The sequence below is a fragment of the Alligator sinensis genome, unplaced genomic scaffold (genome assembly GCF_000455745.1).
Source record: "Alligator sinensis unplaced genomic scaffold, ASM45574v1 scaffold755_2, whole genome shotgun sequence".
Taxonomy (NCBI): Eukaryota; Metazoa; Chordata; order Crocodylia; family Alligatoridae; genus Alligator; species Alligator sinensis.
In genome coordinates, this window is record NW_005841883.1 from 3360367 (window position 1) to 3386882 (window position 26516).

At 40.4% G+C, this 26516-nt stretch overlaps 1 protein-coding gene across 1 annotated transcript in view; it reads right to left on the reverse strand.

The window, feature by feature from the left end:
- Positions 1-26516, reverse strand: part of SBF2 (SET binding factor 2) — a 500212-nt gene that overhangs the window by 205931 nt on the left and 267765 nt on the right. The window contains 5 exon segments of the mRNA XM_025196666.1: positions 893-1006; positions 2817-2894; positions 5331-5444; positions 6752-6860; positions 8093-8225. Of these exon segments, the coding sequence (XP_025052451.1) occupies positions 893-1006; positions 2817-2894; positions 5331-5444; positions 6752-6860; positions 8093-8225 (548 nt within the window).

Sequence of the window (26516 nt, forward strand, 5' to 3'; positions counted from 1 at the left end):
GTGGCTGGAGGGTGCAAGGAGCTCAGGCTACCTGTACTTTCCCGTCACAGAACAGATGTCTGGTACAATAAAGTAGCAGAGTCTGTTACTACCTTTTGTTGCACCACAGCAATTTTTAAGAATATTTTGCTACCAGTTTTCTTTTATCTGAAAAGTCCAGGAAGGAAGATTCAAACTAATTCTCATTGCACCCCATGATGGCTGTATGGTGTACACTCACTGAGTTCTCTGAGCTCACCAGCATGTCAGCACAACTCTTGCCCAAGCTCTCTGAGCTCACCCGCTGGTCAGCGTGAGCTTTTGCTGCAGCCCCTGCTTTCACACAACTTTGAAGCCTGGGGTGCAGGGGAGGATGAGCACCACAGTTGCTTGTCTCCTCTTTTTCTCTGCCACTGAATTCCGTGGGGGTTGGGGAGAGCAAGGGAGGGCAAGCTGTGGCACCACTTAACCTCTTGGCTCCAGAGCTATGTGAAAGCAAGGGCTGTGGTAAGCTGAGAGCACACAGCATATACAGAGTTCTGGAAAAAGTGGCACTGACATGCAAGTGATCTCAGTGGCACTACCCACCTTGCCAAGATGCTGGATCCGACTATGATTCTAATTATACAGTAACGCTATTCTTTTAACTGTAGGTTTAATTTCTTGAAATTCATTAATTACTGCCAAAATTACATTTGGGGGGTTTTGCTTTAAATTAACATGTATCCTTTGCTAGACTGTTATATTATGTTCACTACTTGATTTGTAATACCAAAATTATCACTCTTATATAAGATACCAACTGTATGGCAATGTAAAATTAAATTCCAAGATTTGATATTTGAAATGGCTTCAAAAAGTAAGTACGTGAGAGAAATTCGTATACATAAAAACAAACTTATTTCTCTTTTACCTTATGGAAATGAATGACTGGTTCAGCATGAATTCTGATCAGCTGAAGGCATGACCTGTATCCTTGGAAGAGTTGTGCAAAGAATCGCAAGAAAATTGCTCGCACTTCTTTATCCTGAAAATGAAAATGAAGTATCTTGGAAACAATATTTTATCTATAATTCTTCCTCCTCAGCCTTATTATCACACGATGTTACAAACTTTTATTAATTCTTCAAATACAGCAAAAATGTCAAAACAATATAATGTACCGTATATACCAAACAGAGACCTTCTTATATTCTTATGTTACATACAGATACACACTTATATAGAGTTAATTTGTCATTTGGCATAAGAATCATATCTGCTTCCAGTCACTTTGTCACTTCATACTACTAGATTTCACTTTGCCACCTAAACAGACTCTTAGTCAATCAGTTCTTCTGACATCCAAATTGCGAGTTGTTTTAGGACTCCAATTTTATAATGCCTCATTCAAATGCATTTTAAAAATATGACCTTTCACTTGAAAAATAAAGTCACTAAACACTTCTAGAGCATAATTAATCTGATATGAACAGCTAAAGCTTGCAGTGGATTGTTTTGGAAGTAGATTTCTGTACTTACATATAAAATTCTATCAATTTTTAGATGCCTGTGCTGGATTTCACTGCAAGTATATTTGGTGGCATTCTCTCCATTTATAAATTAAATTTAGGATTCAATAAAAGCTAGCTTTATTGGCAAATACAAGCTTATTTCAGGCCTAGACAACACTCACCTCTGAGTAACTTCCAGTAACTTGTACCAAAAATCGATGTCAAACGAACAGAATCAGTGTTTTTTGTTAAAAAGAAATTATACAAAATTATTGGGATTAATATTGCGATATGAACCATGCCAATTTATAACTATGTCACCCACCAATGATGAAATCGTGGCTCAAATTATGTCAATGTGACTTCTACCATTGATTTCAGCAAAACCAGGAGTTTACTTCTAGTCTTCAGGGGTAAAAAATAAATCTCGTAGGATCCAGACAAAAGTAATTTTTTTAATGCTTCCAAGTGAAATGCACCTGGAAATGCATCTAAAAAGAAGGGTTTCAGCCAGATGCATATGTATGGTCTCTGTGGCTCCACCCAAAACAGACACAGATGCATGTTACCATAGCTTTCCAGCCAAGGGCACTAAAGAGGGCAGAGGATGTCTTCCAGAGAGGTGGGAGAGGGGCTCCCCACCACCCACATTTTGACTCACCAGCCCCAATCCCCTCTATCTCTCCTCTTTCCCCCTCAGACAGTGGACAGGTAGAAAGGATTGGGCTGAGAACCCTGAACATGTCTGTGAGCTCCCTAGCCCTACCACCTCTAGCCTCAATTCATTCTACCTCAGCAATCTCCCTCTCTCTGGAGGAAAGAGGCAGAAGAGACTGAGAGTGAAGAGATAAACATTGCCAGTGAGGGAGGGCCCCAATGAGGAAGCAGCCAGGACTGAGGAGTGGGATCCAGAGGCTGTGCAGCCTGCAGGCTGTCACTCAGTATCTTCAGGCTGTCATTGTATAGATGCAACAAAAAAAAAGCAAAACTCTCCAAAACAGTACCTCATTTAAAGAGGTACAATTTTGCAGAAGCTCTGATGCTTTTGGAACATTTCAAAAGGGCATATACACTTTGAGTTGGAGCTTTTGCCCTCTGAAATATTTCAAAGGCATTTGTAACATTTCAGTTTTTACTTCTGTCCATACCGTTACAGGTGAACTACAAAGAAACAGGAAAAACGGGAAAGATGTTGCATTTGTAAATTAAGTCATGCTATTTTAACCTAGACACTCGGTCACGGAGAATACAGTAAAACACAGAAATACAGTTTCTTAAGAAAGCTTATTTTAAATAATTAATATTGTTCTGTTAAGTAAAAAAAAAGTCATAAAGAATTTTTACCAGCATTTTTGAATGCGATAAAGCTGTTCGTGGTGGAGGGAATGCATAATCTGCTGTTTCCAAATCAGGATGTAAAACCTAGAACATTTTTAAATGAATGAAATATTCAAGTAGTCTTGTACAGGAAGCAAAATTTCCCTCCCACCACCCCTGATTTCTTCCTATTCATAATCATTGCAATGTAAATGCTTTAAAATAAAACACAAAATTAAGTCCTAACTGCTGTGCAGAGATAAGGGATTAAGTATCTTTGGGCAATAGATGTAATAGATATTATATGCAATAGACTTTAGTAGGTGTGGAAAGCCCCCGTATCTATCTGAAATGTCTCAAACAACAGCGTTAAATGAATATATTCATTTATGTCATTATCATGTCTATCTGTTTTTCTTACCAAATTCAGTTTTGTAGAGATTTACACCTAGTTGACTTACAATAACTGTGAGATGGAATGTTAAAAGAAAGTTCTAAAACATGAATGGAAAATCTCGAGGGTAGGATGTTTAGGGTATGTGTTAGATTTTTGTTTGTTTTTTTAAAGATTAACCCTGAAGTTGCTGTTGCTTTGCAGACAGCATTTTCTTGTGCATTATGTACAAGCAATACTTACTGATATGAACTGAACAGAACTGAATGTGAATATGTTTAACTTTACACTTGGAAAATGGATTACATTTGCAAGTCAGATTTGTAAAGTTACTAGTTAATAAATATTTATAAGTATTAATTTGAAGTTCTATAATATCTTTTGTCCAACGATCTCAATATATTTAGTAAGTACTAACAATCTTCAGAAAGCGTGAGTGAACAGAAGTAATATCCCTATTTAATTTTTATATGAGTGGATACACTGCAACGTTAAGATACTCATCCAAATTCAATGACAAAGTCAGGGTAAGACAATTAAGTTGTCTCAGATATATTATGCCCAGTAAAAATGCCCTCTCTCTATTGAAATTATAACCGATGGTTTCAAACGGCTAGTTATTTTGGGTTTCCATCTTAGCTTAAGAGATCTAATTCTACATAAAATCCTGAGCATCCACTAAAAATAAAATGCCTTAAGGTGTTTTATATTGGGATGCCAAAACTGAGGCATGTACTACGACTGGCCACTTGAAAATGTTGTCCTGTTATGATTACTTTGTTTACATAATAACTAAGCTATTTTATTTTTTTTAAGTCCTAGGGCCTCCATATTTCAAGTTCTAATGTTGGGACAGTGCATAAAATATTAATGCACATTCTCAATATCAGTGTTGCATCCCATTGTCTTTTTTTTAACTTCTTCAGGTTAGAGCTTTTGCCTGAACCACAGGAAGATATACATGTGAAATGACCATGGATGACCTCCATTGCAGTAAACCCATAAAAGAGAAAAGGAAAGAGAGGAGGATGACAGCAGGAAACCAAAGTACATCACCACTGCTATAAAATTTTTGGTGGGAAATCAGTCCCTGTTTGGACTGGTTAGACCAGCTATGTTTAATACTGAAACAAGTGCTTTTCAGTTTTTGAGAATGCTGGAAAAAGGCAATTTACTTTCAATGACAGGAAACTAAACCACTGTTGTGGTGATTCCTCAGTGTGGAATGATAATAAAGCATAAAACAATATTTACTTCAACAGGTCAGTTCTTCCTTAACAATTCTTGAACCATGCCTTATAGTAATTTAAAATCTAAGTGGATTTCTTGGAACTCTGCACATAATTAAAAAGAAACCAAGGGAAATAATAGTAAAAGCAGCTGAATTGTCAGTAATAACTGTTAGAACAGTAAGGTTGAGATGTCATTTGAATCGCATTATTAGGAAGGAAAAAGTAATTTTCTTCCCTGGATTTTGAAACTATAAGTGAGTTGTCATAAGCTATAAATGAATGTAATGGTCAGAGGTATTAATTACAAATTAAGTTAACAGTTCTTTTAAGAAGAATTTTCTTAGTAGAGTACTATGTGCAGTATTAAGCATATAAACTTGAAAGGTATTTAGATTCTAGAAGGAGCATAGAAAATGGCAGCCAGGCCCACTTGAGGCCTGATTCTGCAAAACTCCCATTAAATTTAGCAAGGAGCAGCTTTTAGGAGGAAAGACTTCATAAACTGAATAGGATGGGTCAAACAGCACTGAAATAAATTCACTAGCTTCAATAAAGTTGATCTTAAGAACATCAAGATAGATTTGTTTGCCAAAGAGCAGAATGACAGGCTTCTAGGACGTATGTAGAATATTTTCTTTAGAATTCCATACATTTCATAGATTCATAGACATTAGGGCTGGAAGGGACCTCAGAAGATCATTGAGTCCAGCCCCCCGCCCGAAGGCAGGAAGTCAGCTGGGGTCATAGGATCCCAGCAAGATAAGCATCCATATTTATGGTACTCAGACAGAATGATGCATTTAGCAATCAATTATTTTTAAAGCTGCATTAGTAATTTTTTTAATGGACTCATGATTGAATATTATATTTCTTCTGTTTACAAACTGGAAAATTATATTAGGAAACGTGACTTACTAGAGAAAGAGCTGTTTGAGTTTGATGCAGCAGTGGTTCTGGGAGCTGAGAAAGATGAATACATTCAGGAATTTTAATCGTGCCTCCATCCAGGTCTGCTATGATTACATCTAACTGTAAGAAACAAATAAATGGCTCATATATAGTATATACCACAAACAGTTAAAATAATAGATTATATTTCATATGTGCCATATAGCTCAACTTAATAAGCTGAAATAATAATACTTTGAATTAAAAAATATTGAACATTTTAATAATATTAATGAATCTAACCATGAAACACTTTGTGAAACAGAAAGAAGTCGTAGTTAATGTCGTAGTTATGTTCTTGGAAAATGTGATTTTAAGCGAAATGATGTTAAGCGAATCCAAGCATGTCACAGTAGTTACCTACTAGCAGGTGGTGGCCAAACAATGTTATAACTGAACACTGCACAACTTTAAACAAGTACGTTTTCTCCTAGATCAGTGACGTGATAATGAAACATTGTTAACCGGGAAGTTAATTGAGGAGTACTTGTACTTAGTTTGGTATGGCTAACATCTGATTTCCAGAAATGCCAAGTAACCTTAATTTTAATAAAGTCTGTGTAATCTTCAGATACTTAGTCCCTCTGAAAATCAAGTCTAGTCTCTCCAGAGGAGTGCTTAAAAACTGAGGCACCCCAAATCAAGGACTGCTTAGAAAATGCTGATCTAATGGTATGGACAAATGTACACTGTTAGCTGCTCCTGAAGCAAAGACAGCTGCTACTTGGAACGTACATGCACAGAAACAGAATACCAACCTACAATACCCAAATGTAGTTCTATAGATGTCCAGAAAAGACACCTACATAGAATGCTATCCTAGGTGTGCATAAACCTGCAGTAATATAAGTGTAGCAAAACCACTGCATCTTCTACCCTGCTTCATTCAAAGACAAATTTAGCTCGCTCACACTACTACAGGCTCATGCACACCTACCAACTACATCATAAAAGCTACTACGTGCTCCTAAACACTAACCTCCCATCCCCTTTGAAGCCACTACAAATGCATATTTGACCATAACCTAGGTGATTTGTCCAAAGTCACAAAAGAAGTGTGAAGAAGAACTGGAATTAGATCCCTGTTCCGTGAACTTCACATCCTACAACCATAGTTTCAAGTTTCTCTCTCTCACGATTTATTTCCCGCTGACAGCTTAGCTATCTGGGCCTTTGTGAAAAAAAATGGACAATGAAGTCAATCCTTTTCTTTCTTTTATCCTTCTCTCCCCTCCTTTTTATATCAATTATCATCCAACTTTATCGGCTGATACTTTTTTATGGAAAGAATAGTTTAAACTAATAAAGCTGGAAGGACACAAAGACTCCCTACATCCAAGTATCACAAATGCTACAACACTGACAATATTCTCGGTAGGTATACTTACAAGCTCATGAATGTCATTACGAAAGACAGAATGTACACCAATAATAAAAGGAGTTGGTGAACTGAGAACTTCCAGCAGCTGTGCAGGGAGAATTGGAATATAGGGATAACTGTGAAGCGAATGATTCATAAAAAAGTTAGTTCTTTTTGTCTGCCCCATCACACAAGGAAGTTTTTCTTCAGCTTTCTTTTAGCTACTCAGTTTACTATAACTACTTAATATTTTGTTAAAACAGTGGAGTATTTTTTACACTGATGAGAACATATTACACTCAATGTTAAGAGGACATTCTGGCATTAAAATATCAGGGAGTCCATAAAACGGCTAGGGATAATCACAAAGGACTTGTAATTCCTTTATAAAATGTTACTGCAAAATAGAAACACTTCCTATTTTGGAAAATATATGTAAAGTAAGAAAAAAAGGCATCAAAGTATACAAATTAATATGCCTCTTATTAGTGTCTTGTATTGAGCACAGAGATATTTTTATTGATTAGATCATTTATGGAGAGGATTTTGAGTTTTAAAAGGCTAGTATACTTGACAGAGAGAGCATTTAGTACAACATATAAAGCAAGTTATTGCCTTTGTACAGTGACAGTTAAAAATAAAATTCCCACATATAAAATGTTGTGAATCAGACGCTATATATTTGGGACTAAAGTGAGAATGCTGAGCTATTGTTACTTGTGATTACAGCCTCACTAAAACCTGGATAAAAAATAATCATTTAGTTTACTACATCTATAAAAGATTAGACACTGTTTTCAACAACAGTAAGGAACATTATTTCAAAATCCACTTTCATTTTTTTAAATTATTGGATAGTAAAATAAAAGCCTGCCTTTAAGTATTTTAAACAATACAAGACTACTGCAAATTTAAAACGAGCAGGATCATTTGCAAACAACTGAATTATAATTGTATTACTTCTGAGCAACTAAAAGCATGCTATGCTATCTTTTAATCTGAAAATGTGGGTTCTAATCTGGATTTCATAAGGAATTTATTGACTGTAGTATGAATACCGGTAAACATTAGAAAACTATCAGATAGGCTGGCACAGATTACTACATTATTAAAGAAGTTTACAGTTAGAATTAGTGTTGCTGATAGGATTTCTATTGTAGTTTTGTTAAATTATATAAAGCTTCAAATGTAATGCTCATGCAACCAGCTTCTTAACCAATGAAGTACACCAACTAAACCCCAACTGTTTTTACTCATGAAAGCAGTCCATTCCCTTACATGGTACTGCTCCCATGATTAAAAACAGCTCGCAGCATTATGGGTTTTCAAAATTAAGTCCGAAGGGTCAAAACTGTCTAACAAAACTCACCTGTATTTCAGAGGAAACATTAGAGATTCCAATGCTCTACAGGCATCACTGAGCCTCTGGAAACTTGCCGAGTGAAAAAGAACCTTGTTTTCTGTCAGGACCGCGCAGAACAAACTCAGTACATTTTGGATTCCTTAAAAAAAAAAAAAAGATTTAGAAATCCTGAATACCTTGGCAACACAGAACAAAGAATGAAAATTAAAAAGTCAATTTAGAAAAAAAATTGTATTACAACTATGAACATGTTACTTTTGGAATGTTATACACATGCTTGTAGTGTGACAAAAAGCTAGCATCTGCACAAAAATGACAAATCTGCCACAAAATGAAGTTTCCGATTACAGAGCAAACCCTTATCGCCAGGGCAGTCTGAATGCATAGCACTCTTATTTTTCTCTTATTTTTACAGCAGTACAAAGTGCTGAGGCACTTGTAGTGTTGTAATATATGTGTTCCTTAACCCTGTGATTTTTCTCCCTTTTCTTTAAATTGTCAGTTTTGCTGGTTTTCTGCTTTAGAAATTTGTACATCAGTTGAATATTTTCCTGCAGTTATAATTTCTATTACATACTTTCTTTTTCCATCCCGTTTCCAAGCACTTCATTTTCGGAACACAAAACCCAACAACACTTGTGTAATAATGCAAATGGCATTATGGACAACTCTTTATTTTGAAAGTCCAATATTGGTGGCTGATCCAGGCTTAACTTCTAAACCCTTTCGCAATATCTGTGAATAAATCAGACTGTTGACCTTGGCTTATGAAGTTTGCCTGCTAATACATTCATACTTTATCCATAAAGGTATATTCCTGGAATCATTAGGTTAAATGAAGGCCAGTATTGACTTTGCATATGCGTGGAAATATTTAAAGGAGAGCTGACTATTTAAACCACAGGTGTCAAACAGAAGACCTTTGGGCAGAGGGTGGGTCATCTGGCCTGTGGGGATTTAAATCACAGCAGCCAGGAACCAAGGAATTAATGCACCACCACTCAACCCCAGTGCTATGGCTTCCAGTCACAGTGCCAGGGTGGCCAGCAGCCAGGGGGTGAAAACCGCCACAGATTTTAGTGTTTGCAGTTGCTGCTGGTGAGTGAAATGGGCAGTGTCCACCCCCTGGCTGCTGGCCATGCTGACACTGCAGCTCCAGCAGCTGTGGCTCTGGGGGGGTCAGCAGCAGCAGTGTTAATGTCTTGGCTGCTGGCACTGACAGAGCAATGCCAGATTTCCTGTGGTTCAGGTCCAGCTCACAAGAGCCAAGGGTTCAAATGAGTTTGACAAGCCAAGCACTGGTTAATTAAGACTAAGGACCAGATTGTAAAGCAAATTAAAAATGAGTTTTGTGAGGTAAGAGAATGGACAACAGACTACCTAGGTCTGGGCTGTTTAATATCTGAGCAGCTGGGGTCTGCATATGGCTTCTGCCATAAAATGTAATGTTGCAAAGGCTCCCTGGGATGCCCACGTATGGCTAGTGCAGGCCATGACCTCATAGCCAGCATTAGCCACCCTCACTACCACGGGGACAGCGCAAGCCTTCACTACCTCTCCCACCATGTGTACAGCACAAGCCCAGGCACTGCTACATAGGCAAGGGCTCACTGGGCTCCCTCCTATCCTGTGCCCTGCCCCAGTAACCTCAGCTGCTGCAGCAGAAGGAACAAAGCAGGGAGAGGAGGCTGAGCAGGAGCCACTAGTTGCATGTTAATACTTCATGGGCTTAGATATAGCCTTGATCTCAGTTAAAGACCAATCCACTTCTAGGAAACATTAAAACACACATTTCCTTTAAAACAGAGTTCTATCCTTATAATCAATTGCTGGAATTTTTGAAATCACTAGAGAAATGTTAGAACTTAGCAAATTTCCTAGAGGATACAAACTGTTACCAGTAAGAGGGTTGGCATTATAGATTTAAGGTTTCTGCTTACCGCAAAGGTTTAGCTAACCAATTTTTATTCAACATTTAAAAAAAAATATGCATCTATATTTTCTGGATTGTAACAGTACACTCTGTGTCCCTTTAAAATAAGTAGAATGGAATTCGAATCTTGAATCATTGGAGTCCAGCTATCTTAGAGTGTTTTTTAGAAGTATTGCCTTCTGGCTTCTGAGGAGATAGAATCATAAGTAATACAACGATTCTGTCCCCTAGCACTCCCAACAATGGACAGACATAGACTATAATAGGCATGGAGAGAGACCCAAGCAAACTCAGTATCATAGGCCTTGTTCCAAAACTAGTTAAAGGGACACAACTCTAAGCGAGGTACTGCTAAAAAGATATTGCTGTTGTATTTACCAATACAATCACTGCCATACCAGTATAAAGGGGGGCTATAGAAAAATCAAACAATTTTAACTACCTAAAAATATCTTTTAGCAAATAATACTTATAAGCAGGGACCTGGGTTTTCCATTTCCCAAGGGGAAAATGGAGAAAAACAGATTTTTCCCTTTATCAGCACAAACTGCAGAGTTCTTATTTTAGCAGAGAAACCCACAGATTTTGCACTTTTGCAAAGAGCTCTCTGCAGGCTAGCAGAGTTCTAACCTGCAAAGAGGCTGGGAGGGAGCAGGAGGAGGGCAGTCTGGCAAGGGGTGCCATGTGCATGTATATGCATATGGCCCCAGGAAGCCTGGAGAGCAGCTGCCCCAGGTAAATGGAGGTGGGGAATTGAAGGTCCCATTGAGAGGGAGGGAGGGAGTTGGGCAGAGCTGGGGCAGAGGCTGCTGCCCATCCTGGCTATGCATGGAGCTTGGGGCCGCAATGCACAGCCACAGGGCACGGGCGGGGAGTGGGGCATGGCTGCATCGGGGGGGGAGGCGGTTCTCTGCTGCTGCACATGCTCCCAGAGGCACAGGGGGGACCTGTGCCCCCCAGATCTGTGCATGGGGTGGGGTTCGGGCAGGCTGCCAGCTGCGGGTTCAGGTTCTCTGCCCTGCTGCCCTCCGCAGCCTTCCAGGTGTGACCCGGCATTACAGGGCAGAGAGGGGCCGTGCAGGAAAGCTGTTTGCTGCTGTGAGCTCTGCACTGCCCTGGCAACGCATCCCCTGCCCATGTGGCAGCAGCGGGAGTGGTGACATGGGGTTGTGCCCCACACTGGTGCTACTCGCACAGGGGATGCATCACCAGAGCAATGCAGAGCTTGTGGAAACAAGCAGCTTTCCTGTGCAGCTCTGCTGTTCCCTGCCAGACCAGGTTGCACCCGCCGGGATGCGGAGGCCCTGGAGGAGGGCAGCAGGGTAAGGAGCTCAAGCCCACAGCATGCACCCACCCATGCCCCATGCACAGATCTGGGGGGCATGGGTCCCCCTGATTGCAGGGGGTGTGCACCACAGCAGGGAGCTGGCTCCATCCCCTGCCCGAGCCCACAGCAGGCAGCAGGGAGGGAGCCAGGTTTTGCTTTGCTGCACCAGGTGCCTTCTGTCAGGGGCAGGGGGCTGTGAACCAGGTCCCTGGCCCTGTAGCCCTGGCAGCTGGAGGTCCCCCCTCCAGGAGGCCTGGGGACACAGAGACCTGGGAAGGAAGGGGGGGGGGTGTGAGAGGCATGAGCAGAGCTGGAGGGGCTATGGGGCGGGAGTGAGGGACATGAGCAGGGCCACGGGGCTGTGGGGCAGGGAGTGACGGGCACCAGCAGGGCTGGGAGGCTGGAGGGGGGGAGAGTGAGGGGCCTGAGCGGTGCCAGGGCTGTGGGGCAGGGAGTGAGGGACACGAGCAGAGCTAGGGAGCTGTGGAGGGGAGTGAGAGGCATGAGCGGGGCCAGGGGTTGTGGGGGGCTGGGAGTGAATGGCCTTTCATTTTAATCATGGATTTCGGGGGTTTTAATCACATAATATGCGATTTTTTAGCAGGGAAAACCAGGATTCCTAATTATAAGCCATAAACCAAAAGTAGATTGTAAAAAGATTATTAGAAATGATGCTTATATTATGTGATCTTTACTGATACACTCAGGTCCCATCTACATGCTACACTTGCAGAGTGATTAGCTTAAGAAGTTAATCACTTCTTAAGTTGTGACCTTGCCACACATTCAACTAATTAATGATGTAATAAAAGAAGGAAGAAGCCACCAAGTTATTCCACAAAAGACATACAATAACTTTCCGGCTCATCCTTACCATACCATTAATTGAAAGTGTGGCCAGGTGATCCCCTGATGCTGGGAGCCTCATCAGCTGACAGTGTGCACTATATGCCCTCACAGCTGATGAGCCTGCTGTGTAAGATCCTGCCATGGCTGTGAGCCTCGTCAGCTAAAGGGCTTGCAGTCATGGGAGCTTGCTACTTGCTGGTGCAGGGGGAGCCTGGGATCTCGATCCCGGGCTCCCCACTGCACTGGCAATAAGGTATGATTGGAGCTATTCCTCAGTCTCACAATCACACCTCGTGCCATGCACGTGTGGCATGGCAGGAGGCATAATTGTGTGGATCATGCATCAGACCCTATCACGCCTTCACCTGGATGGCTAGAGGGGCCATTAAAGTTAAATACAAAATTGAAAATGGTTTTATATCCATAACTCCATCCATTCCTTTAAAAATTACAAAAACAGATGCTAAACTGCCAAACCAAATCACAACCTTAGTTTCTGTCCCATAAAAAGAATCTAGGTAAATTCTCATTGCTTACATAATTTTCATCTTTTACTAATCCTTTATAAAGCTGGTTAAGTTTATCCAGCCAAATGGATAAAAAGCAACTTCCCCAATAACCTTATTATAAAAGGTGGAAAAAGTATTTTAGATTCTTCAACATATTCTTTCTAGAATCTGAAACATAGCTTTTCAGCTGACTTGCAAACTATCTTATATGAGTTTGCATACTTCTGCTAGTTAGGTCATGATGAAATTACTGATGTTGCAGAATGCAGAATGAATACAACTTTTGAAAAACCCACAAGGATAACAGGAAGATCCCATAATCACATTTTAGAGATGTTGGTCCATTGTTTTCTCAAAACTCACCAGATCAACATGTAAAAAAGAAAGATTTGTGAAAAAGCGCAACGTTTCTCTTCTCTCTCTCTCTCAAATAAGATCACTAGAGGACAAAGTTTTGCCTAACATTATTGACTCTGAAAGATATAGAGACAGACAGACTTTTGTTTTAAGCAAAAGTTCCTTTTGAATTCAAATGATAGAAAAAAGTCTTTTTTCTATGTCATGTTATGCAATGAAGTACTTTATTGCAAAGGTAAGTGTAAAAGAAATATCAGAGTTCTAATACAATTGCTATTCAGTAAATTCTTAATCAGGATCAACATTTTTCCTTTGAAATCATTCTTGAGTACAGGTTTACAATCACATATCAAAGCACTACAGAATTCAAAAAGGTATACGATAAGCTTATATTGTTAAGATGTAGAAAGATAATTAAAATAGGACCGACAAAAACATTGATATGGAAGAAAATAAGATTTACAGTTATAAAAGAACCTTACTATAATTTATAGCTAATGAAGGGTTGCTATGTCATGACTATATGTAACATGTCCCTTTCAATATTGGTGCTTTTTTCCATGGCTATATTTTAAAATGTAATCATGTATTAACAGGACTACCTTGGAAGATTTTCATTTAAGTGTAGGTTTTACTGTGGCTGCAAGGAAGCTGCTTGTTCAACAGTGATTAAGAGGTAATTACTGTTCAGCTATCTTCATAACCTGCCAAACATTTTTTTCTAATTATTTGTACTGGAGCAACTCTTAGGCAAGTTTAATGACCATGAAAACACTTGCATTTGTCTAGCAAACTATTTTTAGTCCTGATGAATTGTTCTTAACATTAACTTGTTTCACTCTTCTCCTTTAAAACATTCAAATCTGATATGAACAACCAGCATTTTAGGAGTCTTAAAAAAAGAAATTAAAATCCCCAGTTTAAGTGGTATTCGATAGGGCTGTGTGAAATTTTGGCGGCTGTTTCATTTCTTTTTGGATTTGCACATTTTGACGTTCGAAACACCAAATCCGAAACAAAACAGGCCATCCAAAACATTTCAGGGGCAAGATGCTGTGGGACAGACAGGCAGAGCTGAGCATCTCACAGTGCAAAATCATTCAGGATGTGGAGACTTTGTGGAAGGGCTGTCCTTAGTAGGGGGAGAACTGGGGCGACCACCCCAGGCCCCACACTTTGGGGGGCCCCACAGAGTGGGGCGCAGCAGCAGTGGTGCGGAGCCGGGCAGAGAGGTGGCTCTGTGTTCAGCCGCTCACTACACCCCCCCCACACACACACCCTGCCAGGGTCAGGAGGCTTGGTGGGACTGCCAGTGGTGCAGCAGCTCCAGGAAATGCCAGGACCATGGCTCTCCCTGGTGAAAGGCAGGTAGGAGGCGTCATAACCTCCAGCCACTACACGCACACACACACTCCTGGCTAGGGAAAGCCCAGACCCATCACATCACACAGCTTAAGCTGCCTGGGATGCCATCTGTGAGGCATGGGCTTTTGGGTTTAAAACCCTTCATCAGGCTGAGGAAGCATCTAGTTGGTGTGTGTGTGCTCATCTGACTCCCCAGTTACCTCTCCACTTTTACCTGCTACATCGCCTTTCCCCCCTCCCCCTCCCAGCCTTCCTCTCACCCCCTGATGCCTCAATTTCCATTTTCACTGACTGGCTTTCTTGCCTGCATTGCATGACAGCCTTTGGCTTCTTTACTATTCCTTCCATCCAGGAAGAGCACGCACACACCAACTGCAGGTGCTTCCTCAGCCTGACAAAGCTTGCAAACCTGAAAGCTTGCTAAGAAGAATTTCTCCAACTATACTGTTGGTCTAATAAAAGATATCAGATTGACCCTAAGAACCTTGTCTTGGCTATGTCCTTCGACCAACACAGCTACAACCTACACCCCTTAACACACACATGACATGAGTTTTGCTTTCAGCAGTTTGAGGTGCAGTTTCACAGAAACTCCTGCACCACTCTGCCTGAAACCTGGCAGGCCTCCCTCATGCCCGCACGAGGGGCAATGTATGTGGCAGGACAGGTGCTCATGAGGGCGGCCATTTAATGCCCCGCTCTCACAGCTGGAGGTGGCTGTTTAGTTTCTCATCAGCCAGCAGGGGAAAAACATCTCCCTGCTGAGCTCCCATGCCAGGAAGAACTGGGAGGTATAAGGGCTGGGGCTACATGGGGAGGAGGAGGCCCCACAACATCCTAGGCATGACCTAAAACTGTACCCTGCCAGGGTTGGGAGGCCTGGGCGGGACTGCCAGTGGCACGGCAGCCCCAGGAAATGCCAGGACCACAAACCTCCCCAGTGAAAGGTGGGTAGGAGTAGGAGGCACCTGATAACCTCCAGCCACCACACAGCCCTAGCTGGGGAAAGCCCAGACTTGTAAGATCTTTGAGAGGCCTGAGTCTTACTGGTTGCAGTGGAGTTGTGAGAGTGAGAACAGGGGCTACCATCTCTGCAGTTTTCACCCCACTGCACCTTAACATACACACACAGTCACACGTCACGAGTTTTGCTTGTCAGCAGCCTGAGGTGCAGTTTCCCAGAAACCCCTGCACCTATCTGCTTGAAACCTGGCAGGCCTCACAGCCTCAGTAGGGGCTACAGTCCCTGCAGTTTTTATCCCGCTCTGCCTTCACATTCGTACGTCACGAGTTTTGCTTTGAACAGCTTGAGGTGCAGTTTCCCAGAACCCCCTATACCTATCTCCTTGAAACTTGGCAGGTTTCATGGCCTCATAAGGAGCTAACACCCTTGCAAGTTTCATCTGAATCAGGCAAGAAATGACAAAGGTATAGGCAGTTTTATGATTCCCCCCCATTATAGCCTACGGCTGAAACACAGCTGGAATTCCGAAACAGCTCCAAAACAGTTTTGGCTGAAACAAAACAGGACAGTGATTCGAAACACCAAAACGAATCACTGTCCCTCTGAAATGCCAAATACAAAACAAAATGAAACACAGCCAGTTTGGAGAGCCCTATGAAACACAGGTACAAAACACTGTCCCACTGAAACACTGAAGTCAAAACAAATCACAGGCATTTCGCACAGCCCTGGTATTCACTATACATAGGCATAAATACAGTATACTTTATACATGCACATCCAAACAATTTGAATATGTACTCAAATTGCATTAATCTGTGCTTTAAATCTTAGTCAGGCATATATTTGTCCATCTATCATGCATTTAAATAAAAGCTCATACAAAAACAGGAGCACAAATAAGCACCTACATTGTCTGTGAAAATACTTAGTTGTAATATCCCATGCCATTTGAAACCTGGATTCCAAACTATGAGGGGCACAGAAGCAACTTGAGCTTTTAGCTCAAATAACTGTCTAGAAGCTGTAACCAAGAAAAACACTGCAACTGAAACGGACGGAAAAAAAGAGTGAGAACAGATTAATTGTACAAGACAATGTCACAGTCTGCTAGGGATTATCAAACTGCACAGTATTTTGCAGCTGAGATTCAAAGCCTGTCAGACATATTAGCATTCATCCATACCTCTAACAGTTTACAATGTCCAAAATATAAATCTACCTGGAATGTTTCTGTCTAGAAATGCTTTTTTTCAGTTATGATCCTGGACTGGATGTAGGGAGCTTTGGATTTGAGATGCCTGTAACTTTCACTTCTGGAATATTTTCCTGGATTCTATTGCTGGTAAGACTCTCAGTTCGTATACAGTATGCTGGAAGTGACATGGATCATAACTCAGTGCTGAAGTTGAGGTGAGTAAGCATTTTTCTACCTGATGGAATTTGATCTTGGAAACAAGCAAAAGGGTCCCATAAGTTTTTCATTTATGTTAAACTCTGAAACAAATGGTGTAATAGTAAGTGCCCTGGCATCTGAATCCAGCTAAATGGAGTCTGGACTTCATCAGTTCTGCCTTCACCACTAAATGTAATTGTAGGAAAATATAAATTACCATATTTTATCACATATCACATGTCCCCAGATAAGTTACACACTTTGCTTTTGGAAGACAGAATGTAGAAAGAAAGATTTTTCCTGTCATGGCCTTGAGCCTCCACGGGAGCAAGCAGGAGGGGGTTAACCCTTTTACAGCTGCTCTCAAATTGGCACCCATTTGTGTCAAGTTTATCTCATAACAGTGATATGGGGGTATGTAGTGCCATGGGGAGCGGCACCTGATTGCTATATATCCCTTGTAGCCTTACTTCAGGGTAAAAGTTGACAAAAATGGGTGCCAATTTGAGAGCAGTTGTGAAAGTTTAACACTGAACTGCACCCTCTCAAGCTTGCTGTCAAGGGGAGAGAAGCTGGCAGCCATCTTGTAGCACAGCGTCTTTATGCTTCTACATCTCCATGCAGTGCAATTCTGGAGAAGAAAATCAGCTTCCTTCCTTAAACCACATACCCCAATTTTGAAAGGATGATTTTCTAGGAAAGGGTGTATGTGGTATGCCTTTTTAAAAGGCATAGTATACTATGGCAAAAAGAAAGATAATATTATAAGAAAGCCAATAATAGAAAAAAGTCTAAGAGGTAGATATATCACAGACATACAATGAAATCTGAGTGATCTGGGTGAAAAACCCCAATGACCCCACAAACCCCACTAACACCTCTTGATAGGGATAGAGCACTGTGTTGACACTGGCAGGAAAGAATGTTTATGCCCCTGGGCAGTTGGGAGAGGTGTAAGCAGAAAGTACCACCTAAGCAGAGTCATGGGGCTCCAGTAACTTAATGATTCCCTGGACACACGGAGGAACAGACAAAACCCCATCTCTCCAGCCTGAGTCATCTCTCATGCCTAAATCAGCAGCAAGAAGCAAGCAGCAGCAGAACCTGTCATAGTTACAAGTGCTGTGGACTATTGCTATGTGGGGTTAAGGGTTGTCTACAGCCTCAGAGGCACTTGAAGTGACAAGTGGATAAATTCATCCCAGAATCAGAGAAGCAGTGGCAGAAGCAGGCAGCTCCTTGCAGGATCTAGAATAACAACCTGTATTTTTCATTCAGGATGTCAGGGACAAAGCATATATACACAGAAACCATATATTTGTAGTGTGTGCATGCTGTACTACGTACCATTACACCTGACTTCTGGTATTCAACTTTGACCCAGATTTTTTTGGTTTTGTTTTCTACCCAAAGTTCGTTTAAAAAAAATAAATAATCCAAGGTTTTTTTTGACTTTTCATTAAATGAAAATCACAACTCCATCTTCCCAATCATCACCACCACTTTTTGGAAAGCGAAGAGAGATAAAACCCTGTTTTTGACCAAGCTATTGCAAGAACAGATGAATGAAATGTAAAGCTTCATTCACAAATTGATCTCTCTCAAAAATTTTGCATGACCTTGTAAATTTGAAAATAAAATGGCTTCAATTGAAGCAAACCCTTAAAATTGCATAAAAGAGCACACCCAACTAAACATATCCTTAAGTTTAAAACATGCAAGTCTGAAGCCACACACTGTGCATTCAGGACAAACTCTATGTGTTCATGAACACAGACAGAGGTATCTGTCAAAAGCCAGCTGAAAGTCAGCTTAACAGGCTCTTTGGCCTTTGCACTCTAGAATGAATTTAGGAAACTTTCTAGGAAGAAGTTCTTCAAACAGTATGTAAGCTAGACCATCTATTGGACATGCCATGTTTGGATTAGTGGCAAGGCCCTGAACCCATCCCATGCCCCAGCAAGAATTTGGTTCTTATATTGACCCAAATTCCTGGAAAATTTAGTATCATTGAAATTTTTGGACTCTTCACTCAAGAATCTGATGATGGGCCTTTTGTGCCTTTGCTATGAGACCTCCTATTGTAGTTCTTTAAAACTCTGTATCAGTGCTTCTCCACTTCATTAACTCAAGGCACACATCTCAGAAAATGCCAGGTCTTAGCTGTCACTTGTTTACTGACTATAGAATATAGCAATTCTTCTGTGACAAAGCACTCAGAAAGAGCACAACAACCAGTCACAATATTTTTGACACTATGAATTCCTATTTGAAATTTCTAGGTTTATTTTATGAATCATGTAGCTGTTTGCACATGTAAAAGTGCTAATACTGCACGGCACTTAAAAGGATCTTGTGGACCACCCCCCAACCAACACAACCTATATTTTAAAAACAAAGACAAGCTAGATCTCTAAGTCCATGTTTGTTATAAGGTATCTGATTTTCAAAAGTGATAAATAGCCAGCAGCAATCAGTAACTTCATTTTGTAACTTCATTTTGTAATATTACACACACGTTAGACACTCTTTTTAGGTCTAGGATATGTTCAGCATTACATATGTGAAAGCAATCCATATCTATCACAGTACTAACAAATAACTGTAAAACTGTTGACTTATTTTTAATTCTTTCTTAAATTATTTGATTAAACAGGAAGACCAGCAAAATGTCATTTCAAACCCTGACGTGTATTCACTGCACATAGATACAACAAAATGTCAAGTCTCTGAGGACATGAGAATCCAGTTTCTTCCTGCTACAAGGCAAAACCATATTTGTTTGCAACTCTGAAATGTTTACTTCAAGGTACATCCGATGCTAAATATTCAGGACGCAAACACACAGCATGAAAAAGAACAAACATGTTGATTTTTATGAACTACTCCTCTACAGTTGACAGGCAGACATACATCCTGTTGAATATTATGCATATGCTGGAAAATTTGGAACAGCGGCTTCCTGACTGTTTTCAAGTATTTAAAGGATCTGTAACTCGTACTAAATTATCTGACATCCTATTCCAACAAATGTATTATTCTGCCTGTTTCCTGTTGTTCTAGAATCCTGATTTAAACACTATACCCCCACACACGCAAAATGTAATGGTCAAATAATTAATTGTATTTCATGGTTCACTCTTTCGTAAAAACTTATGAAAACGTCTTAAAGGTTAAAGTTTTCAAAAACGATCTGGAAATGTATCTAGCTCAATACACTACAACTATTATGCCACAACAGGTTTCTGGCTCTTAGAAATATTGAGCAACAAAGAAAAGCTTAAGTGAAAAAAATAATCCATAATTCAGCCAGACTAATCCAGGAAATGGGTCAACACTGAGTGAAAAGCTTTTCTAAAGGGCACTGGAGGCTTGCACTGCTTAGTACAGAAGTTGTACAATTTGTACAATGCAAAATCTTAAGGTGATGGGAAACAAAAACAAAGGAGAAAAAGACAGAAAGGCCTTTCATTTTTATTTTTAGATCTGACTACAGAGGCACTTAGCTGAACAGCACTGCTAATGAGGAACTGACAGGTTTGACTAGGAAAGGCTACTTTATTCAACAACCTTCAAACACATAACCTTCAACAAATAATATTTATTTACCTCCTCACACTATCGTTATCATGTTTAACAGTCAAATCAGGAATAATTCCTGTTAAAACCAAGATAACAATCATTATGTCAACAATCCAATATTAATTCACGCAGACAACATTTCTCAGCCTTCTCCAGGAAAGCCTGTACTGCAGATAGTGGTGTAAGTGTAGAGGTATCTGAGTTAGCTTTAACTGAACTAGCTCAAGCACTTTAACTGAGCCACAAAGTAGACTAAGCATTACTTTTTCACTAACTGAAATTTTTGAAGGACCAACAGGTATGCAGTGTAGGATTCCAATGCATCAGTGACAAAGACATGGGTCAGCAGTCAAGGACCCTACAAAATGTAGTTTGTAAACCTGAGTAACCAATGATAGTAAAACATCTTTAGCTGAAAGATCAAATATCATCTCTTATTTACCCTAGTGGTTTCCATATAATCCAATTTATCTATGTATTATCAAAAAACCAAATCAGATATTGACGAGATGCTAGGAGCAAAACCACACAATCTAATTAAAGAGATGCACATAGCTGACCCTAATGGCTGCTGTAATCCCAATGGTTGTACTAAACCCCTAAGCATACGCATTCAAAATTTGTCATGAATGAACTCTGCCTTCCTGCAAAATAAAACCACTTTTGTTAACACATTGGCAATTGCCCAATACTAAACTATTTGTTTAAATAGAAAAGAATGAAGCCACTCAAGACCAACTGTTCCAATGTTCCCAGGGCATAAGATCCCCACAGGACTTTGTTCAGGTTACAGCAGAGGCAGCTAAACAAATTCAGCAACACAATCAGGTAACTTGGTCTCCATGCTCAGTCTCCATGCTGGTGCCCCTCACTCCCAATCCACAACCCTCTGGGCCTGCTGGTGTCCCTCCCTCCCAACACAGCTCCCGGGCCCTGCCAGTGCCCCTCAATCCCTACCCACAGTTCCCCACCCCCCAGGCCATGCTAGTGCCCCTTATTCCAAATCTGCAGCTCCACGTTCCTGCTGGTGCCCCTCACTTCCATCCTGCAGCTCACTGGCCCAGCACTGTCAACCCACAGTCCCCTACCCACCCTGGTGCCCTTCAGTCCCAAGTCACAGCCCCCCCAGCCCTGCCAGCGCTCCTCATTCCTGATCCACAGTCCCTTCCCCGCCAGTTCTGCCAAGGTGGCTCCCCAGCTATCCTCATCCTGCCCAGGCCGCAGCATGGCAGCTGCAGAGGCTCTGACACATGCAGGCAGAGCAGACTGAGTCGGACCCCAGTGTGGGCTACAGGGAGGAGGAAGGGAGGCCTGTGGCTCACATATGTGGCACTCCCTGCCTCCAATCGCTCTTCCCCTGGTCCCCCCAGCCCTAAGGAGCCAGCCTGCAAGAAGAATCCTGTGGTTTCCTATGGTTTTCTCCTTTTAAGAGGAAAATCTGTGTTTTTAACCTTCAAATGAGAAAATCTGTTTTTCCGCAGCAAACAGAAAACGTGGGTGCCTGGTCATGATATAAAAATGCAAAGGATCAACTGATTTTCATGCTAATTCCTCCCACTATATGTCATTCTGTATTAACAAAAATAAGAGTAAAAACACCTAGTCTACATAGAGTGCTCATGTGAGGGAAAAAGTAGCAATCACTCCACTATAAATCACTTTAACTGACACTGGTAATTAAAAGCTTGTATTTTACTAACTGTGTGTTCTGCTTCAGATGATGGCTTAATATATACAACACAATGTTATAGTGTCAATTACATGTTGTAATGTAAAAATGCAACTTTCATTGGTGCTACTAAAATAATAATTATTCAATTACTCTTCTCTTAACAGCCTCCTCAAAAATAATTCTTTGATAGCTTCTCTGAGAATTACGAACTCTATTTCTTTTTCTTTCAAAAAGGTGAATACCACATAAAACTTACCCTCTGCAAAAGGATAAACATTAGTGGTTGTGACACAAATAGGATTACATGTAAAAAATGAAACTTTTTAGAAGGACAACACTATTTCCACTTATCAAACATCTCAAAATACCTGTGAAACTGCTGCCAGAATGACTGGATATAATTTTGGATTCAGGCATTTTTCAAGCCCAAAATTATTAGAATTGCTAGATTTTCTGTTTGTCTTAACGTGAACTAATCAGATCCCATTGGATGTTGCAAGTGACTTTAGGAGGAGTGTCTTATTTTCATTTGCTGAGGGAATTTAGGGGAGGATTACCGCGGGGAGGGAGGAAACGGATCAGCCAGGTCTTCCCATATTCAAAGGAAAAAAAGATGCTTACTAATCTTCCAGCTTGCCATGAAGGTTTGCTTGCCTTCCCAGTCTGCTGCCAGAGCTGATGCTGCATCTACTATCTTCTGACCTCTAGCTAAAATGACACCACAAATTCTTTTTCCTCCCAGCTGGCCACTGAGGGGTAGAAGCTCACTAAGATACAGATCTTATATTTTGTATTGTTAGCCTGCAAGTCTGTTCACAAGACCACCATAACTTTTTTCAAGCACATAACTCCTGAAATTGAAGGAATCTACAAGAGTCATAGAATCATAAAAAATTAGGGTTGGAAGGGATCAACCTCAACTAGACCATCCCAGCCAGAGCTTTGTCTAGCCAGTTCTTAAAAACCTCCAAGGACGAAGAGTCCACAACTTCTCTGGGTAACCTGTACCCTCCTTGTGAGAAAGTTTTTCCAAAATTCTAACCTAAACCTCTCTAGCTGCAACTTGAGACCATTGCTCCTTATTCTGTCATCTGCTACCACTGGGAACAGCTGACTCAGCTTTAGACAAAAGTGCAAAAAGCCCTGCTGAAATGCTGGATCAATGATGATTATTCCTAATCACCACCACTTCCTCCAAATGCTTAGAAATCCTGAAAACCATCCTCTGTACAAGTACCAAATCTTTTCCTTTTGTTTTCTTTTCCATTTTTATTAGTAGAAGGATATCTCTAACTTCATTTTTTTTGCATTTTTTGAACTGCACAAGATAACAGGAAGTGTGAGTACACATGAATTAAACTCAGCACCTCAATATCCAAAGCCTTATTATGTTAAACCACCTTGCTGTCTAAGACATCACACGTGAATATATTTAATGGGTTAGAAGTTGTCTGTTTAATCCTAAAAAAAAATCATATTTTTACATACATTTTTCAATAAATAAAACAAGTTATTTCATTTTTTTTGCGTGTTGGAGTGATTTGTATAATCCCAGAATGAGGGGAAGAGATGGACTAACTCATAACAGTCTACGTCAGGAATGTCCAACTTCAGAACAGCCAGGGACCACACACTGCACAGGAGATGGGACCCAGGCTGCACACAGTGTGGGAGATGCACAGGTTCCCAAGCCCCCCAGCCACATGTGGCTCCTTTCCCACAGCTGCATGCAGCCCCCAAGTTCTACTACTGTGTGAGTGGTCCCTGTGCCCATATGAGCAGCCTCCTCCCTCCACTGCCACCACCATGTGGGCAAATTCTTCCCTCCCCCTGCCACTGCTGCACAAGGAGTGCCCTCCTACTGGTGTTGCTGTTCAAACAGCAAGCTCATTGGACCTCCTACTGGACTGTCCTGCCCCAGAGAACCCAGTCATCACCCACCGCAGCAACCAGGGCAGTGGGCAGAGAGTGGTGTCTGGGCAGGAGCCTTTAGGCTGAACATTACACCTTGTGGGCCCAATGCAGCTCATTGGCCACCAACTGGACAGCCTCGATCTACATGATTTTTACATCCTAGCTATAATCTCACCTTAAAATGCAATCTTTAAACAATCTAAGGTGCATTTTAGTCCCCCACTGTTGGGACTAATCCCGTTATTTTGGGGACTGGCAACTAAACGAGATGGTTGTATTTCCAAATAATTAAAAAGAGATTATAAGGAATTTTTGGCTTATTTGATATAGTGTAATCAACATGGTAAATTTGAAATTTGGTATTATGAATTTGATATTAATTCATTTTCTTAAAATAGGATTTGTTTATATGAAGACCATTGATTTTGGAGGCAAGATGATGTATGTATTCATTCTTATTTCAATGAGCAACATGACTTCCGGGACTTTCGTGGGCCTTAAGTAGTGGAAACTAGTTCATCCATTATATCGCCATAATAGATCTGTCTTCCCCACAGAGAGGAAGAGCCTTTATTGAATTGTTTCCACATATACTAAAATCCTGAAATACTCCATCTGAAATGCCTTTTTGTGCACCACAAAGTTGCTACCTGGAACCAAATATTTTGTCATACTTCTGTTCTACATTCATTAAACCATTTGGGAAAACAGACAAATGCTATAAAAATGATTTATGATCAGTTTAAGCAGACAGAACATTTCCTTATTAATTCTGATAGCAAGTCCAAAATCTTAACGTGATGTGAAGTAGAAGTCATATGTGACTGCTGACCTGTTCATACAGTTCAAAAATAGGCACAGCCATGTGCCAACTCTTCAAATTATTTTTAGACATTTTGGTATGTATGAATCAAACCATTACGGATTTCTCTTCAGAAAATAGCTTAAGTTTGTAATTTAAAAAATGGAAAACTCTTTGGCTATTCCAGTTTATTTTTAAAAAAGTAAACATTATTATTTAAAGCAGTGTGCGATAACTCAGAGTATTGGTAACACATCATTTGTCTAGTTCAGAGATTCAAAATAAGAGTGGTAAGCAGAGATATAAAACAGCCACTATGACTGCCGAGTAACTTTACTAGAACCAAGTTTGGTAGATTCAGTCCTTTTATTGCTTGGGTTTGTTCAGATCACAAAAAAGTCTCATTATCATTAGCATCTGTGCTAGAAATCTCAGCAAATGGACAAAGAAACAAATGAGGGAAAAAGATAATTATGTGATATATGCTAGTTGGACAGTCTGATAAAGTTGCTACAGTTACTGCTTGTCCTGTATTTATAATAAAGGTAATAAATCTGCAAGTCAGCAAAAATATCACATATTATTAATCAAATTATTAACTACTGTGATATCGCCGTGATAACAGTTACTTTGGAAGTAGTGGGCCATATTCTACACCAGTCTATTATGTGCAAATTAGCATATTTGCTGGCTTCAGTGACATATTAGCTGAAGAAATGGTCCAACACATGGATCAAATTTTATGTATTTTTCTCAGTGCTAAGAACCTGGCAAAAAGCTACATAAAACATCTAATTCAACCCGCAATCAGTGATAAGAGAAGATTGCTGTAGCACTGTATGGGAGAGACTGCTGCATAAACAGTGTTACAAAATACTCTGACTGCAGTACTGCAAAGGATGTGTACCGTAGAAACTATCTAGTAATTTGTCTGGGATAAGTCCTCCCACCCAACCCCCCTCAAAAAGGTTAAAGAAGAGAGAGCTCAGATGTAGGAAAAGGATATCGTCATATCATCATGATCCTTGGAAAGAATATATCTAAGAATGAGAAGAGTATTATCACGCTTGTACTGTATACAGGAAAAATGGTCAAGGATGCACACAAAACCATACAGCTTTGTCTGCTTCCTGTCTATAGACTATAATGTTTTCCCCAAGGTACAGAGCCATTTAAACAGTATAATAATGAAATCAGACAAAAGCAAAGATGACAAGAACTGAGATGATTGATCAAGAGACTCCATAACAGATGTTCCATTTCAGATAGGTCCTGATTCAACAAACCATTTAAATGAGGGACAAAGAAGTCCTCCTTCTCCTAGAAATGCTATATAAGTGATCAAAGACGGTTAACCAAGGGTGGCTCAGTTTTTGTAATATTTGACTAACCATTTTTTCTAGTTTTGGCTTTTACAATAAGCCAAAATATGCAAAGAACTGATATGTAATAACTGGGTGAAACATGCAGATAACCAAACTATGTGAAAAAACAATATTTGATTAAGTGAATACTATTGTATCCATAAAAAGGACAGATATCATGAAACCAGTTTAGTATGCTTCAATAATGTGACATACCACTGTATTAATATATATAACTAGCAAATTGCTCATCAAGAACGATGGGGGGCTGGCGAGGATGGAGCACCGCCGCCTCCCAGGAGCACGTGTATAAATGTTCATAGATTCATAGATGTTAGGGTCGGAAGGGACCTCAATAGATCATCGAGTCCGACCCCCTGCATAGGCAGGAAAGAG